We start from the raw sequence: 18,584 nt of genomic DNA, 5'->3' as shown, positions 1-18,584 counted from the left end.
GAAAATCTGTAATTTATTTTAAAGATAATTTCTAAATTTCACAATTTTAATCAATCAGATTATACTAGGGCAGAAGTGAGTGAATGAATATTTGTTTTGTTTTCTGGTCAAAAAATATTTGTTTTGTTTCACAGCTGTTTAAAATTTTAAATATATTGGGCATATTACCTTCTTTATTCTCTGCATTTTTTTTTTGTTGGTGACATTCATTCTCCCGGGGATTTTTTTATATATACTTTCTTATCTTATTTATAAGTTGTTTTCAATATGTTTCACATAAACTAAAAAAAATTTTAAACTTTATTAATTTTTATTTAAAATTTAATAAATTTTTAATTTTATTCCTATTTATTAATATACACTATATCTCATATAAAAAAATCAAAACAATAATAAAAAGTATAAAATTATATATTTATATAAGAAAATTTTCCCACCTATAAATACGAGATAAATGCCAAAATCTAAACGAAGCGAGCCGCTTGACCATCGGAAGGCTGAAGGCATAAAAATGCAGCAGGTAATTCGAAACCCTAATTGAAGGCTCTCTCACTTTTGCCCTGTCCTTTTGAATGTCTTCACCGATCTCTTTGATGAAATCCCTTCCGACCAGGGCGGAGGATCTGATACAGAAGTCACATGGGAGGACCAGCAGAATATCAACAAATTCGGAAGGCTGAATAATCGCTTTCACGAGCTCGAAGATGAGATCAAAATCGCTAAGGTCGTAATTCCTAATTTCATCTTCATACATTCTTGATCGTCTTTCTCGTTATTTTCTTCATCCTGGCATCCTGTATTTGTTTCGCTTTAACTTTCATCAGACGGAATGAGAAAAGGAACCTCCAGCTTTTGTTTATATTTTCTCTCTCCTTGTTTTGCTCCTGTGAGAAGGCCTGCTTCAAAAAGGATTTTACGATGCTAGTACTGGACAAGGAAGAAATCCCACGGGAACGCATGTTCCCGAAAGACCGTAATAGCTGTTGGCCATCCTCACTGTGAGGTTGACTGTTGGTTTTGTTCTCATGTTTTTGGTGCTTGCCGATCTCACTTCATGCAAATTCCTATACAGGCGATCCCATTAAATTCATAAACGTTGTCAAAATCTATCCTTGGCTGTATCTGTATACATTGCGTGGTGGCAAGACTTAGAGTCGATTGCTCTCTGATGCATGATCTGGCCGGGATCTACTAGATAGATTACGAACAAAGTACAGCGGGGAATGGGATGAGTGATAGCAGTATAGAAATAAGCATCTGATTTGAAAAGGCCTGAGCCTTTGCCTGCTGTTCAATCTCTCTAGCTACGCAATATGATCTAACACCCGCATTAGCTGTTTTACATTTCAATACTTGGTAAGAGAAAAAGTGGGAATCAGATCTCCTTAGAAGAGGGGAAAGAGAGGGCAAATAAAAGTCGGTCTAAGGAAGTACTTACTACAATTGTTTCCAATGCTGACTGCGTATGTGTGATTCTAGTTTGGCTTTGATATCAAATCTGTATTTTCAGGAAACTTGCGACAACTTGGAGGACGCCAGCAATGAGTTGATTCTCACGGACGAGGAAGTGGTACGATTTCAGATAGGAGAGGTGTTTGCCCATGTGCAAAAGGACGAAGTTGAGGGCAGGATTGAGGAAATGAAGGCGGTGACAAGTGAGAAATTGGAAAATCTGAAAGAGGAGAAGGAATCCGTGCTTGCAGAGATGGCTGAATTGAAGAAAATTTTGTACGGAAAGTTTAAGGACTCGATTAATCTTGAGGAGGATTAAGGGCTTTTTTTTTTCCCCTGGCAGATTTGTAGATTATGATAATGTGATTTCAATGCTTCTTGCGTTAAACCTTAGGGTTTTCAGTCCGATGGCATCATAATTTGGCTATGTCACAAATTGGCCACCCATTTAACCTTGGCTTGGTGCATCTTTGTTTATGTCTTGTCTGAACTCAAGAGTGTGAGTTGAATATGTTGAGCAATGATCAACGGCTATCTCTAGAAGTGGAGAAGAGACTGCAGATGAAAAATCACCCTACACAAGGTTATCAAATTGGGATACGAAATGTGAATCGGAAAGCTTATTTTTCAAATCTTGAATTGAAACTTATCATGAATCGTAAGACTCATATACAATTATTAAAGATGACATATAGGTAATTTTATAAAGAGAACCTCAAAAGTTTGTAGATATTAGGTTAATATACCTCACAAAAAATAAAAAAAACCAATGTATATCAAATTTCAAGAACAAATAGTCTCCAAAGTCAACTAGGGAATAAAAAATTAGGGTTTTGATTGTATTTGATAAGCTGAAAGTAATAAGTGCATTAGGGAGTATTTATATGATAGATTGTCTCCTATAAATAACAAAAAAAATCAGAAAAAATAAACATAAAAAGGTTTTTTAATGTGTTGAGTCAGATCCAGCATGACTCAACACTGCCTGAATTGCATGATTCTGGTGTGAATCGCACTATTTACGTTACAAAAAGATACAATAGGAGATTCGTATCTTTATTGTCTATTTTGTCTTGAATCACAAGATTCAAATCGCGAATCGTGGGATTCTAACTACAATGCCTTACAGTACTCTGTCGCTGTTGCACGTTGACCCCTTTCATTTTGTTGTATCTGAGAATGAAAACTCGGAAATCATAGGATACCATATAGGTAACAAATGAATAAATCAGCCCAACATTACTCCATAGCATCAAAAAATAGCACCTACAGCATAGATTTGAATTCTCTCTTTCCCCGGAAGCACGCAGTCAAGACGCTCGTTTAAAAGCTGCGTGGCGGAAGTCCCTGATTGCAAGACACCCAAGCCGTGTGCTCTGAACAGAGAGATGGTTGCCACCTCTTCTCACAAGGACTGGAACGGCCTTCAGATTTTCTTGTTACCAAACATCCAGTCGGGGCTACCCACTTGAGTTGGGTGGATCACGATACATCCAAGCCGATCAACGACTTTATGACTGCCGAGGGACTTTTATAACTGGGTGTAATTCGAGTGGAACTTGGAAAGAGTGCCCACTTTAGTTCCCCATACGGAATCCCCACAACACCCTCCTAATAAAACAAAAACAAACAAACAAAATCTCTTTTTCCCCCCCCCCCCGGGGTTTCAGCGCAGCTTAGATTCATCATGGGATTCAAATGCTCACTTAACATAAGCCATCTTAGTCGGGTGAACTCTGTAAGCGGCATAAAGACAATAATGATCTCATCAAATCGTGGGTTTCGCAACACTACCCAGGAAAAAGAACAGGGTTTGTTGTGTCTTGAGGGGGGTGGGTTCTCTTTGTGTTGGGGGGTGGTTTGCGGTGGACAAGTGATCAATCAGGCTCTAAGCACGAAGTAAAGTTGCCTTCACTCATAGGCGCTCCCCAAAAGCATGAAGTATGGTGACTGTAGCATCAGAATCTTACCTAAAAACTGAAACAGCTAAAAACAAAAGCAATATCATCATCGACACCGTAATTCAATAGTTACCAACCATAATATCAAGCAAAATGTTATATAAATAGCTAGTGACTATAATATCAAGTAAAATGTTATATAAATAGCTAGTGCCATGCGTAAAGCGCAGGTGGGAATCTATAATACAGCCAGAACTACTATTGCAAGTTCCCTGAGTTAATAAAAACGAATGATGTGATGCAATCAGCTTACAACAAGATAGACGGTCTAATAGAAAAGGCTAATCTCCCACAACGTGATGAACTAAGATTTGAATACTCGCTGAAGAAGTACTCAACATTGCCTCGAACAAGATTATGGACCTACCAAGGGGGAAAAACTTGCAACAAGATAGTCTCCCTTCTCCCCAAGAAAAATGCCTCAAATCATTTTTTTGGCCAAACAGAATGTCTCAATCATTTTAAATCATGATCTTCCCCTACTATCAGGCCAAATATAATACAGCATTCAGGCTCTCTAAAATAAAACATGAGGAAACAAGGAAAAAGTAAAGCCGAATTCCAATCCTAGGGGACTTGTACAAGTACGGATTATCACATTTCATCCGGCACCTGAAATCCTTGTGTCTCTTCCCCTCCTACCATTTTAATTCTTCTCTTCATCTACACTAATCACTAATCTGCTTACAATCATCCTCCCTGCATCTTTATTAGATACCTTTAGAAGAGCTTCGTTCACACATTCTAAAAATTTCTTCCTATGTTCCCCTCTGCAATCATTGTATTGTCGTCTCTTTCCAATCAGCATAATCAACAGTAAAAGAATTCACCTTCTTCAGCCAAGAAAAACCAAGGGAAATGCATAAAAGGCAAAATACTAGTGTAGAAGATAAGAAAATTGGAGAAGATATATGAGGCATATCAAATTATGTATGTAGTATATGAAGTAGGACCCTAAACCAAACTCCAGGAAACGAACAGTAATATGGGAAAAATTAGATAGAATTATCTTGATGACTTCAAGGTTAAACAAATACTGGAAAAATTTAGTACAGTGTGGTCCCAATTAAAAAAATTTACAACTGCAGTTGAAGTGTGGAACGATGAGATTGTACAGCAGCAGGCACAAGATTAATATGTTAAATTTAAACATCACACTAATAAAGAACACCAATATTGAACTAGCCAAACAGATTCGTCATCTATTTTCTTTCATTTGCACTTCCTCGAAGAGTAACGCAGGTAATTTCTTATAATTAATCAGTAACAGAACACACCTAATTCCAATTTAATTTTGGAAAATGATTTATCATCCATTGTCACAATTCCGAGCACAGAAGATAATCCAAGGTCGCAGCAGCCTGAATGTGAGATACAAGTCAGAGACTCAGATAGAGAATACCCAAAAACCAGCAACATTTATCATCGTTTCCAGCACTTCTTCTGAAAAATGCAATCAAATCTAATGTCTTGATTGAGTTTGGACTGGAATCTTCACTATATGAAACAAAACAGAAGAATTCACTTCATGGTATGAGGCAAACATGAGTTGCATGCTGCAAACGGCGGCCATACCCAGTAAATCTAAATCCGCGTATAAGTTGGTCTCAGAGGCTGACTTGCCACAACTGACAACAAGCCGCCTCCGGCAGCGGTTTCCTCATCAACAAACATGTCCTCGCTAAGTCGAAAAGAGGCATGTAAGCCAACAATGGACAGTCCTACTATGAGAGAGATCAATACATTCAGCCCCACATGAGTTAACACGAGTGCAGCCACCGTGACCAAACTGAGAACACATAGTACTATCCGATCATCGACAGTACGGTGGAAACAAACAAGGGGAGCATCACGGAAGAAGTAGAGGAAGAACCAGGCAACAAAAACGACAAGGAAAACGATGATGGAAACGGGATGCCACAAGAGGCTAAGGAAGAGAACAATGAGCACCACGAGGCGTAATTGAATCGGAAGTAAGAGAGGTTTCGTCTGAGACGCGCCATGGCGTCAGCATAGGAGTAAGGACGGGAGAAGGCAGAGAAGTCCAGCAGGTAGCGCCATGGACGGAGGGTGGCAACATTGGGGCGGGATCCGCATGATATATCCGACAAGGCGGTGGTGGAATTAGGTCGATCAGTGGCGGTGGCGGTGGCGGAGGAAGTGAGTGTGCCATATCCAGAGGTGGTTATGGCGGACATAGGAGTGGGTAGAATGAAAGCACTATGCAGGGAAGCACAGAAATCGGAAATTGGAGTGAAAGGTAATTAGGGTTTGATTACGGTGCCAAGATGAGATCGAAGGGAAAGGCGTTTGTCTTCTGGCTTCCATCACCTGCTTTCTCTGGATTTAGGGGGGGAATCACGCGCCAAACGACCATGAGTATTTATTTTTAGTCTCTGCACGAGGATCAACGATCTCAAGGTGGGGGCCAAAAAAAAAAAATCAACGATCTAATTTATTTTTTTTAAAAAACGAATTACAATTTATTAAAAAAAAATTACACACAGGTCTCACAAAAGACAATTAATTTTAAAAAAGTCCCTTGAAATCTCCAAATGCTTTCTAAGTCCCCAAGACTTCAGAGCAACAAATTGAAATTGTGAAATTACCTACTTGTCCTCACCGATAGAAAAAGTTGTGATTAGCTGCTGTGTAGGTTGTGACTGTATACTGTGCATATTGTTATTCGGTTGAGTGTGGGTTGTGATTGGTTTCTGTGCATGTTGTGAATGGCTCAAATGTAGGTTGTAATTGGCTACTATGTAGATTGTGACTATAGCTCTGCATGTTGTCATTCAATGAGAGCAAGTAGGTAATTTCACAATTTTAATTTTTTGCTCTGAGGTCCTTGGGAACTTAGGAAGTATTTGGGAATTTTCAGGGATTTTTTCAAAATTAATTGTCTTCTGTGAAACTGCGTGTAATTTTCCTTTTATTAAATTCTCAAATTTACCTGAATAATTCTCATGTCATAAAGCTCTCGCCTCGTGTAATTGGGCATATAATTTGCATAAATTATACTATTTAGTAGCGTAATGATCAAATTATACCTTATGTGTGAGTGTTTTTATATGCAAAGTAAAATTGTGAAAGAGATAAAAAAAAAAAAAAACTTCCGTTTGCTCTTTATCAATTTTTTTTTTTTGAGTCATTCAACCGTGTTGACACCCGAGCTCTCTAAATAAATTTAAAATGGCACGAAACAGCAGCGCATATGGTTTGGCTTTTCCCCTATTATTATGCTGTCAGCAGGTGTAAAACTGTTGAGTGATCATAATAGAATAACTAGGGGGAATAAAAAGAAGAGCAAGAGGAGCAAAATGCGGATATATATATATATATATATATATATATATATATAAATGCGCGATTGAGTTGTTGGTATTTGGCAGTGATGCCAATGCAAAACAGGAAGATGCGAAAATATGAGCAGAATGAGAGCTGCTAAATGGCTAGGCAGCCATGCATGGGCAAAAAAGAAAGAAAAAGGATGCTAAATAGCCTAGTAGATGAGATGATTGACTTTATATGCGATTGTTGTTTAGAGGAAATCATGAAGAGTTGATATAGTTTAAGCATGGACAGTACTATCCGCACGGGAGAAGCCACGTGCCCCCATGAAGTGGCATTTACATGATCTCCTCCTGTGGCTCGCAAAATGAGCAGTCCCTGCCACACTACTACGCCTTCACCTGGGTCGTTATCTTCTTCTGCGTCCATGACGACCCAAATTGGAGTCAACTGTTTCAGTTCCTTGCCTCCTCCACACGCGTTATAATCCCAGAGTTCATGCACCTTTGCATTTGCATTTGTGGGTAGGTATGTGAGTCTCTGCACGCACACCATCTGCTTGCCTTTCATTCAAAAAGATTGCATCACAGAACAGGCAACGGCTTGAGCCCAGTGCCTTAACTTCGTCTTTACTTGCTCGGGGTCCTCCCCTGCACCAATCCACGCGCACATACGCATCCGTCACCAGGCCAACAAATTAATTAATCACATCAATCCAGTTTCATGAGAACATGTAAATTAACCATCACCTGGGCTGCAAATCCTCCACGAATCAGAGTCGCTCTTTGAGCTCCCGAACGAGGAAGAACGATCGCCGAGGCTTTTAGGGGTGGATCCGGGGCTGGAAAGCGATAGCTGTCGGTTAACGGCGAAGTAAAGGTCGAGAGCCGGCAAGGTGTGGGTCAGTGATTGGCCGTCTTCCTCGGTGAATCCGAATCCCAGCTCTATGCTCCCCTTAAGCTCGTTTAAATCCTCGTCCGTCAGATGATGGTGATGATGGCCGTCATCATGACGCACCCCGTTCCTCCGGCGCTCTTGCTCCAGAATCTGCCGTCGCCTCTTCTCCCACGCAATGTTGCGGCGCGTCTCGCACATGGACAGCTGCTTGGACAGTCGCTTCCGGTTGTGCCAGGGCGGCGGCTCCAACGACATGTGGCGGAACTCATCCCCGGAGTCGTGCAGAGAAGAAGAAGAAGACGGGTGGCGAAAATGCCGTCGATCATGGTCGGCCATGGGGTTGTGGAGGCAGGGAAGGAAGAGCAAAAGTAATGTGATGGGACGTGGTTGTGGAGGCGGAGGCAGCAACAAGAGCCGCCTCGCCAAGCAGGGATGATGGGTGAGTGTACGCAGGACGAGTGGAAGAATGAGAAGAAACAAGAAAAAATGGAGGTGGGGGAGGCAATGATTTAAAGGAGAGGAGAGGTTAGGGTGCTTCATATCCCACCATCCATTCGGAACAGGAGGGAGGTTATTTTTAGGACGAAAGATGAGCAGTTGCAAGTTGTAATGCATATTTGTGTGTTATTGGCCTAAATATCCCGTGGTGGCCAGCGCCATTCCCCTAATTCAGTGTGTTGCCTCTAATTAATCTTTCGCATTAACTCCCACTCTGTCACCCCCTCTTTCTCTTTCATGCATTCATCTATTTCTGTCGCTCTGTTTTTTACCCGCCCATGGTGAAAATTTCGACTCGCCTTCAATCTTCGCTCTTCCCCCACCTCTAATTATCTACCCCTCGCGTTTGTATTGGGTTTTATCTGCAATATTAATTCCCCCCCCCCCCCCATAAAACAGCCCTAACTAATAATATTTTAACTAATTCACCAAATTTCTCCAACTAATAATTTCCGTGGAGAATAATTTTGAGATTTTATAACAGTTACTACTTTCTGTAAGTTTGGTATTTAATTTGGTTTTAAATATAAGATCTCAATTTATTTTATTTTTAATATTTATTCATTTTTCTAAGGTAGTCTCTGTAGTAGTTGTACATGTTAAAGATTTTATTAAATAGTATTAGTGGTTTTAACTAATACACATTATTAGTAAGGATATTTTAGGAAAGATAATACAAATTTATTATAAATAACTAAGTTTTTTAATCCATTTAAATTAGGAAAAGTATATATGTATGTCCTTGCCGCCTCTCAGGTAACTTTTACGTATCAAGTTATTTTGAACTGAATGTATACCCCGCATCCCCACCCCTTCTATTCCTAGTTAACTAACTGTTGATCCATTTCCTATGGTCTCAGAAATCAGACTATGATGATGCTAATACTTTCCACGTAATTAATCATCCATTACTAGAGATTATGAAGAGTTAACGTACACTTTCATGATTTATAGTTTATATTTTATAAGGCTGTTTCTCGTTGCCTCCCTGTCAAAATTACTGTTTCCCAATTATACCATTCTTGCACTGACAATATATTAGACCCTGCGTAAATGAAAAGTTTCGCTTTTCCCCTCTCTTCTTTCCTTTTTCAGTATATTAATCAAAGATGAAACATAGTCAATAGGCAAGTTTTTTTTTTTTTTCCACACGATCTTTCCTGTTTGGAGCGATGTTGTACAACAGTGAAAAAAATATCAATCAAAGTTGTAAACATCTCTTGTTCACCAGAGCAAGGCGGTTGAAATTCGAGCTGTATAAAAGCATTCTATAGCAGTAGATCAATTAATTAATTTCGTGTTATTAGTCATTCTGTTTAATTATAATAAAAATACCCGAGACTTGACCAGATAACTCTGGAATAGAACTTGTTGTGAGTGATGACCCTCCACTCCTCCCAAGGCAAGAATACAATGGCATAGATACTGTTTGAACCGTAAATGCAAGTAACAACAACAAAAAGGTGTGGGGAACGAAGGAATGCTAAATTTAGTGCAACTATGTTGGATTCGTTCAATAGCGATCTCGGCTCGTCAACATCGGTTTCCAACTACCTCCCATTGTGAAACAATAGAAGTAAAATGGAGTCCCAAAATTAGGATTCAAGATCAGAGCAAGCAGCAGCAAAAGAAGAGTCCTCGTCCTCGTCCTCATAACAAACAGAACAATAAAAAGCAGCGCCATGTTTCCTAGCCTGGTTTGGTCCGTCCAATCCAGGTAGGTCATTTAGATGGTTGAGTCTGCACAAACAATTACCCCCTTCCCCTCAGGCGACGCAAAACATAAACAAGGCCGTTTTGTGGCTGATTGGGCGTACGGGAAAAATCCTGCGTCCCTCCCCTTTTTTCCTGTACGCCTCCCAACATCTCTGGAATCATCATGGCCCACAACATACGTCTCCTCGTCTTGCTCTCTGTCCTGTGTCTCTCCCCCGTCTTCCATGCCGTTCTTGTGAGGAGCCAAAGCCCATCGCCGTTGATCCTGGGATGTGGGCTGGCCGATGGTGGAGCCAAAGACCCAGATGGAAGGCAGTGGAGCCCCGATAACAAGTACCTATCCGGAGGTGATTCCAGCACGTTCAGAGCCTCCTACCAAGATCCTTCGCTTTCGTCCGAGGTTCCCTACATGTCGGCTCGGGTTTTCACGTCCGAGGCCACCTACAAATTTCCCATTAGTCCCGACAAACGTTATTGGCTCAGGCTACACTTTTATCCCTCCGTCTATTCCAATTTCGATCCTGCCAATTCATATTTCTCGGTCACTGCAAATGGGATCACCCTCCTGAGCAATTTCAGCGCCTCTATTACATGCGAAGCCCTCTCGCAAGCTTACATTGACAGAGAATATTCCCTCGCCCCTCTGAACTCAGATTCCCTTACCCTCACCTTCAAGCCTTCTGACAAGTACCCGGGCTCCTTCGCTTTTGTGAATGGCATTCAACTCCTGGAAATGCCCAACTTGTTTGATTCGGCCACAGTGGTGGGTGTTGGCCAAATCATGGATGCCAAAAGCTTGCATTCGCAGACAATGTTTAGACTGAACGTTGGAGGACAATACATATCCCCAACCCAAGACTCGAATCTCAGCAGAACGTGGTACGACGACACGCCGTATCTTTACGGTGCATCCACGGGTTCGACCTCCGAAGCGGACAAGAGCGTCCAAATCAACTACCAAACCATGCCACACTACATTGCTCCTCCTACCGTCTACTCCACGTCGAGATATATGGGAAACGACAAGGACGTGACGTTGCAATTTAACCTCACGTGGATTTTCCAAGTGGATCCTAATTCCATGTATCTCGTGAGGTTACACTTCTGCGATTTCACATATGACAGAACCAACGAAATAACCTTCAATATATATGTGAATAATCAAACGGCGCAGTCCGAGGCGGACGTGATTGCATGGACAAATGGGAGAGGTGTGCCAACTTACAAGGACTACGTTGTATATGCACTGGATGGGCCCGGCGCCGACCAACTCTGGCTTGCTCTCCACCCTGCAACTGAGTCGAAGCCTGAATTCTATGATGCGATTCTAAACGGGGTTGAGATATTCAAACTCAACGACACAACCTTGGCCGGACCCAATCCTCAGCCCTCTGACATGCTATTGAAGGCACAGGGGCACCAGCAAAAATCTTTCCAAAACAAGGATGAACGTACTCATCCCGCTATAATTGGTGGAGCTGCCGGAGGGGCTGCTTTACTAGCCGCATTATGCATTGCAGTTTACCAGAGGCAAAAGAGGGTCCCAGGGTCAGAGTCACACACATCAAGCTGGCTTCCACTCTATGGGCATACCCAAAATGCCAGCAAATCCACGATTTCTGGGAAGAGCACTGGTGGTGTCACCTTATCGGCCACGGCTCAAGGTCTTTGCAGGTACTTCTCATTGCCAGAGATAAAGCATGCGACCAAGAATTTCGATGAGTCCAATGTTATTGGGGTTGGAGGATTCGGTAAGGTTTACAAAGGTGTGATTGATAATGGGTTTAAAGTGGCAATCAAGAGGTCCAACCCGCAGTCGGAACAAGGCGTCAATGAATTCCAGACTGAGATTGAGATGCTTTCCAAGCTTAGGCACAAGCATTTGGTCTCACTGATCGGGTTTTGTGAGGAAGACGATGAAATGTGCCTGGTCTATGACTACATGGCTCGTGGCACTTTAAGGGAACATATTTACAAGGGAAACAAACCTGTCAATGGTCTTTCATGGAAGCAAAGGTTGGAGATTTGCATTGGAGCTGCTAGAGGACTTCACTACCTTCACACCGGGGCTAGGTACACCATCATTCATAGGGATGTTAAAACAACTAACATTCTTCTAGATGAAAACTGGGTTGCCAAGGTTTCAGACTTTGGCCTCTCCAAAACTGGTCCAAACATGAATAACGGCCACGTCAGCACAGTGGTAAAGGGTAGCTTTGGATACTTGGATCCTGAATATTTCAGGAGACAACAATTGACTGAGAAATCTGATGTGTACTCATTTGGGGTTGTCCTGTTTGAGGTACTCTGTGCAAGGCCTGCTCTGAATCCTAGCCTTTCCAAGGAACAGGTGAGCCTGGCGGATTGGGCTCTGCTCAACAAAAGAAAAGGGACCCTAGAGGATATAATAGACCCGAATCTCAAAGGAAAGATCCGTCCAGAAAGCTTAAAAAAGTTTGCAGATACTGCTGAAAAGTGCTTGTCAGATCATGGAATTCATCGTCCCACAATGAATGATCTGTTGTGGAATCTTGAACTTGCCCTGCAGCTGCAGGAAAATCCCGATGCTTCAATGAAGTCGTCTTCGCGTACGGATGAAGGTGAGTTCGAAGAGATAAGCTTGAAAGGCAACGACGTAGCAACACATTATAAGAATCTGAGCCTTGGGGGCGAGCAGGAGACGAGCAAGGAGTCGAGTGAGAATTCTAATGCCATCTTCTCACAAATTGTCAATCCCAAGGGACGATGAAGAGAATGGTGCTGATGTAATCGCTGTGTTGTATGAAATAGCTTCATGGTTTGAGATGCCATGGAAAAATCAGCTCAGAGAATATATACAGCTTTGATTGTTTCTGTATTTTCATAATTTCTTTGGCCTCCTGGTTTTTTTTCCCGGTCGAACAACCTACAACGTCTGTAGCAAATTATTTGCATAAGGAGTCACCAAAATGAAGTTCATTCTCTCCTTATTTATCCATGACTATATGTATCCATATTTGCAGATGGAAAGGATTATGATTCTTTGTCTGTCTAACCAACCTTGGTAGTGAGTTACGCAATGGCACAACTTCAGTTTGTGCGCTCTAATTAATCAGTTCTTTTCTCCACAGCTGTCTCAGTACACAATTTTTTACCGTCTATTTGATTGATTGGCTATATAATCAAATAAACAAAAGAGGTGTGTATGAATATGGATGCAAGGAAACTGCTGAGAAGAACCGTTACTTGGCAATGTTCACAATCAAATATCGACGACAGTCTGACTGAGTGAGAAGAGAGTAAAAACAAGCGACCTTGGAGACTCAAGTTCTTCAACTCAGTTCGTTTATAATTGTCACTTTGTTTTCCCCTTTTATTTCACGCCCAAAAAAAAAAGAGGAGCGAAGTTCTTTACAATTGTGTTCCTGAATAATACGATTGAAGCGGCATTTCGCGCATGGAGTGATCCATGTATCTGTGAAAACCTCACACCTCGTCCTCATCCGATAACCTACAATTTCACACTAACTATAGAGACGTTTTTTGTTTTGATATTAGAATATTGTATGTGTTAGACATATCCCAGGTTCAATCGTTACCTAAAAAAGCAATAGTAAATGAAAAAACAAGGTCGCCCATCATATTAAAATATCCGAACCCATATACTCATGGAACAAGCCGGCAGGAAAAAAAAAATCCATTATCCCATGTTAGATATTCTACTTTCTGACAGGGAGAAAAACACACCGTAGACTAGTTTTTGCACTCAGATAACACTATAGAATCCGGAATATTCCCCATACTACTCTGTACTTACCAGATGCCGGGCCAGTATTCGGAATATCACATGCAGTGCATATTAGATCATAACTCTATCTTCGTATATAACAAGATGAGTCCCAATATAACTTACAAAACATATACAATTCAACACAATCCACTTAATAAGTCAGTCCGAATGAAAAGAAAATGAAGGATATTTTCCTCTCAACGGGAGGTCAGCCAAATCTTGAACGCTCATCAGTGGACTGATATGTCTGCATTTGTTTGCTGGGCGATTTTAGGAGGTGCTGATTTTGTTTCCTTACCCACTTTTGATTTTTCGCAACTGCCATTGCTCTTGCGTCCAAGAACATGCTCCTTAGTTTTTGGAGTGACAGGGCTGTTAGAAGCCTCTTTCCGACTACCAAGGCTGTGACGCTGCTGCCGCGAACAAACTTCCGAAGATGAGCTGATAGCATCACCGGAGCTCTTTCTCCTTGTTAGTTTTGGTGACTTGGGCCGAGTCAGTGGCAGCTGCCATTAAAAAGAGTACAACATTAGTGAACTCAAGAATCACTCCCATGATTTTCATATTACGTCCTGTCAGGGGAAAATAGGAAAGAGTACCTTCTTGAGTTCAACCTTGGGAGGAGGTCCTTCATAGTAGAAACTTGGTACTGGATTTGCTCTGATTACCAAGTTCTTCCTCAACTGTTTGATAGCTGCTTCTTCCTCTTCCTAAAAACAGTTGTTGGATCAATGTCAAGCGTAAAAACTAAAAAGCAATATAAGAAGAGACACAGAAAACAGTACCCCCGTGCACATGGGCTTATCAATAAGCCTCGGTTCAGGAAATTTACAGAAAAGGAAAGAGCCAAACACTGTACCTTCTGCCTTGCTTTGTATTGATTTCTTTCTTCTTCAAGAGCTCGATGTTTCTCCTCTAACTTCAGATAAAACTGGATGGAAAAACCAAAGCGAAGATAATAACACCGGCTCAAAAGCAGTCTGTCTCACAGAAATATATCAAATTTAGTTCTCTAAAAGAATACCTCCTTCCGTTTCTCTGCACGGTTCGAGCATCGAAATGTGGGGGCTGAACCCACAGTTACCCTAGATCTAGCTGTGCGGGCAGATGCAGCACTACAGTGTGGTTAAAGGAACAAATAGCAAGGCAATTGTCATGTTATTTAGATGTGAGTCCAGTCGATTGCAGCAATATCTAGAGTTACACAACAGTTATAATTAAAATCCATGAGATATCAGATAATTGTACGGCAGCTGCCTAGGTCCTTCTCACACATCTAAAGCTATATGACCATCGGGATGTTATTATGTTTGAAGGATACGAGGAAGCAAGAGACCAATTATCATCATCATCATGGTGCTTCTTATCATCATGGTGCAGGAATTTCCTTGATGAAAAAGGCGAGTTTGTCTGAAAATAAAGAAAAAGATTTTGGACATCACTAATCTCATTAAAACACAACACTGCACAATATAAACAAAATACCAGTTTTAACTATATGAGCAGGTAAACTCAATATTCTGAACAGTTCTTTCTAAGGATGGTTGCTTTTCCTGAGTGAGTGGCTATTTCAAGATTACTTTTCAAAGAATTCAATGTGCATTCGTTGCTACATAAAAACAAAGTCTTATCAATCATCTCCAGGGAGAATCCAAAAAAAAAAAAAACCTCTAAAATTTCAAAATCCTAAATCAGGAATGACTACAAAAATGTATCATCATTGCTTTTCAAATGTTGTCAATTGTTATCAAAGTGTAGTGAACAAGACTGATTTGAAATTTTATAATTCAAAGGCATTTTCTTGGGGATTTTTCCTTATCTCTATTTGCATTTTGACATGATTCTTGAAATAGAATTACTAGTTTAATGATGGCAAGAGGAAAAACAAATTCTCAGTTATAGTTAATCATGTAATGTCAGCAAACAAATGCATAAAAAAGAATATAATATCTTAGGTCCACTATGGAATAAGCCAATAACAACTCCACCTTCTAAATTTCTCAAGCACAGTCACGAAAATACTACATAGAAATGCAACTCCACATTTTAACTTAAGCAGAAATGAAGTTCTTGATGAAATTCCTTAAAAGAAAGAAAGAAAGAAACGATGGCACATCATCAAGTGAGCCATTGAGACTTCCAATTACCTGCAAATGCTTTGTTGAATTTGGTGAATATGTGTTGTTAGCATTTGGTGACATGTTCAAACCAGTCATAACAGCTTCAGTACTACCAACACTCAGCGGGTCAGAACCATTCTTTTCAGCAGCCATATCAGATGACAGTGGAACAGAGTCACTTATAGGTTCCAATTCCACAGCTGTGGATCTTGTAGCAGGTGAGCTTAGCTTTTTACTGCCACCCGTCGTCTGTGCTTCTGATTTCTCATTCTTCTCAGTCCAATCAGCAAACTGGTGTGTGCTCTCAGCACTCGAGACATCCTTTTTCTCATGGCATTTCTCAGTGAAAGAATTAACTTCAGTACATTCCATTACCTCATGATCCTTCGTGTCAAGCTTAACTCCAGCAATTCTGGGAGAAACATGTACTTTGTCATTGGAACTGCCATTTGAAGTCGCCACGATACGATTTGGCCTCGTGTCCACAACATGTATGCCAGTAACTTCCCTCCCCATGACACTGTACCATACAAGTTACAGGGTAAGCAGCATAATAGTTTGAAGATGTTGCTACTGATTGAAAATATCCATCACTTTGACTTGAGAAGAAAACTTCCACATATGTATTCTCGAACAACAAGAAGAGAAGATTAATAGAACATCATTCCACTCCGCTCAAAATTCACCACAGATAAACCTACAAGTCCGGAGTGCCAAAACTCCAACTCCAAACCGAGAGAGAGAGATGGCAGGGAGAAGAAGGTTAAAACATAAAAGTTAGAGGGCGGAGGCACGACACGATATAGATTCCCCTACACACAAAATTTAACATAAAAGATGAAAACTACTCAATTCAAAAAGAAAATGCTATTCTAGCTGAACCTTTGTTCATCAGAAAAGATATCTCGATATGATTGTGTGACTTCATAGCATCATAAAACAAGCGTTTCACGATCCTTAGGCCGAGTTTTAAAATGAAAGCACTTTTTTGGTAGCCAGAGGATTTAAAAAAAAAGACTCAGCTTGAACCCAAGAAACCAAGAAAACAACTAAGAAAACGAATATATGGACATCTGGAACGCATTAAAGATTAAATATCAAGAATATGTTGAAGCCCTGCAGAACAAAACCCCGGGTTTGGGCCCAATATGCGTTTTCAAAAGGAAGCTGGTGATATTTGGCGTTCCAGTCCATGAATTAAGCACCAATTAAAGAAGATGAGGTGCAGATAATCTTGAAATCCTTTTATCCAAGACTGGGAGCTAGCACTGCAATGGAGGAGTACCAAGAGATGAAAGATGAAAAGGAAAAAAAGAAGAAGAAAATAGATAGGCTCCTGTTCTGCTGAAGCGTTGCGAAAGACACCCACATCAACAGAAGGAAACAAGGGTAAGATAGAGAGAGAAAGATCCCCAAAGCAGCATACGAGGGAACTTAAATCTCATGGCAGCAGCATCAGAGATCGACACCCACATTGCAGAGATTGAAAAGATTAAAGAGGTGAAGAGCAAGAAGCGCACCACAATCAGCTGAGAATGTGAAAATTTCGGTCACGATCCGACAAGATCTCTCCGGAGGCCTTCCTCCTCCTCTCTTCTCCTCGCCGCTCTCCCTCTCCCTCTCTCTCCCCCCACTGTACGTGCAAAATAGAACAAATAAACTCGTAAATGATATTGCTTTTCTCTAGGGAGGTTCACAAAAACTCTTTTTTTTTTGCGGGGGCTAATTATATAATATACTTTTTTCCCCGTGAGTGGTATTGCTGGGGAGGGTAATAAATAATGGATATATATATATATGTATAGTGAGCAGGGTTTTTCACTTTGATGTTAGAAGCGGGGGTTGGGAAACATCTGTACTTTCGTTGTCAAACTCGAAGAATTGACGGTGATAACGGACAGTGAAATTTGAACAGACTTGACGTTCGATCCCTCCCTCGGAGTTTCTCTGACCCACTCCCCTCCAAATACGGACAAATTGATTGATAAGCCCCGGAAATCCTCTTCGCGCTGTGCCGCTGACCTGGATGCCACCCCCACCGTAAATTTTGTTTTTTTTTGCCTGACACCTCAACCGTAATTAACAGAATATCATGGCTTCCTAATTAGTATCTCCGGTCCAAAAGTTTATAAATAAAGTTTTATAATTAGTAGATGACGTAATATTATACTTCATCGTGGGCTTTATTTTTTATTTAGGTCTATCAAATTTTAAATAAATTGAAATATTCTACAGAATTAGACCTGTCATTTCCTGTGTGGAGCTTGTAATATATGATTATAAAAATACTACTCCTCCGGTTCTAATTATAAGACCCAATTGACTTATTTGAGGAGATTAAGGAAGTAAATTAAGTTGGTTATTTATAATAAATAAGTGTTGTCATTCCTAAAATATCCTTGCTAATTAAGTATATTGGCTAAAACTATCATTATTAGAAGGATTATCTTGGAAAAAAATGCATAAATATAATAGACAAAATGGATTGGGTCTTATAATTAGGACCAAATAAAAAGTCAAATGGGATCTTATAATAAGGATCGGAGGAGTATTAATTAACTCTATGAGCCATCACAGGGCAGAAAGCCTGGGAGGTTAGTATAATTTTCGCAGACGCAGGTACAAAGAAGAGACGAGGATGGAGTCGGATAGTTAGTTAAAGGGATGAAAACTGAAATTGAAGGAAGCGATCTGAGGACAGCAGCGTCATGCAATTAATGTATAAGCCACGCATATATGGAGTTCAGGAAAGAAGAGGGAAGTGTGGGAATGATGTGACACTGACTTAAGAATCAAGATACATGAGTAGGGCAAAGCTGGTATGCATAAGAACAAATACGTATGGACTGAGGGCGATAACAGTAACAAATTAAAAAAAGA

General features: G+C 40.6%; 4 protein-coding genes, 1 non-coding gene and 1 pseudogene across 5 annotated transcripts; 3 read left to right on the top strand and 3 right to left on the bottom strand.

The window, feature by feature from the left end:
- The first annotated feature begins 454 nt into the window (after positions 1 to 454).
- On the top strand, positions 455 to 1,771 carry LOC114728039 (probable prefoldin subunit 4). The gene is made up of 3 exons (XM_028914853.1): positions 455 to 520; positions 614 to 724; positions 1,511 to 1,771. The coding sequence occupies exons 1-3, from the start codon at positions 455 to 457 to the stop codon at positions 1,769 to 1,771; spliced, it is 438 nt and encodes a 145-aa protein (XP_028770686.1).
- An 843-nt stretch (positions 1,772 to 2,614) lies between these two features.
- LOC114728020 (PRA1 family protein E-like) lies at positions 2,615 to 5,742 on the bottom strand (annotated as a pseudogene).
- LOC114728061 (U6atac minor spliceosomal RNA) lies at positions 2,822 to 2,946 on the top strand. The gene has a single exon (XR_003738631.1). It is a non-coding gene; the product is annotated as a U6atac minor spliceosomal RNA (small nuclear RNA).
- A 1,532-nt stretch (positions 5,743 to 7,274) lies between the features above and the next one.
- Positions 7,275 to 7,937, bottom strand: LOC114728038 (uncharacterized). The gene is made up of 2 exons (XM_028914851.1): positions 7,454 to 7,937; positions 7,275 to 7,354 (listed from the first exon to the last, which is right to left on the bottom strand). The coding sequence occupies exons 1-2, from the start codon at positions 7,935 to 7,937 to the stop codon at positions 7,275 to 7,277; spliced, it is 564 nt and encodes a 187-aa protein (XP_028770684.1).
- A 1,477-nt stretch (positions 7,938 to 9,414) lies between these two features.
- On the top strand, positions 9,415 to 12,564 carry LOC114728037 (receptor-like protein kinase ANXUR1). The gene has a single exon (XM_028914850.1). The coding sequence runs from the start codon at positions 9,979 to 9,981 to the stop codon at positions 12,562 to 12,564; it is 2,586 nt and encodes an 861-aa protein (XP_028770683.1). The 5' UTR covers positions 9,415 to 9,978.
- A 1,062-nt stretch (positions 12,565 to 13,626) lies between these two features.
- On the bottom strand, positions 13,627 to 17,406 carry LOC114728058 (protein WVD2-like 2). Its single transcript, XM_028914877.1, has 7 exons — positions 17,225 to 17,406; positions 15,732 to 16,224; positions 14,906 to 14,994; positions 14,609 to 14,699; positions 14,444 to 14,515; positions 14,184 to 14,294; positions 13,627 to 14,090 (listed from the first exon to the last, which is right to left on the bottom strand). Exons 2-7 carry the CDS (start codon positions 16,218 to 16,220, stop codon positions 13,815 to 13,817), a joined length of 1,128 nt encoding a protein of 375 aa, XP_028770710.1. The 5' UTR covers positions 16,221 to 16,224; positions 17,225 to 17,406; the 3' UTR covers positions 13,627 to 13,814.
- Between the last annotated feature and the right edge of the window lie 1,178 nt (positions 17,407 to 18,584).

Source organism: Neltuma alba, unplaced genomic scaffold (assembly GCF_004799145.2).
Source record: "Neltuma alba isolate B1F8T4 unplaced genomic scaffold, ASM479914v2 tig00012518_pilon, whole genome shotgun sequence".
NCBI lineage: Eukaryota > Viridiplantae > Streptophyta > Magnoliopsida > Fabales > Fabaceae > Neltuma > Neltuma alba.
Note: the sequence above shows the minus strand (reverse complement) of the source record. Positions and strands in the feature narration are given on the sequence as shown.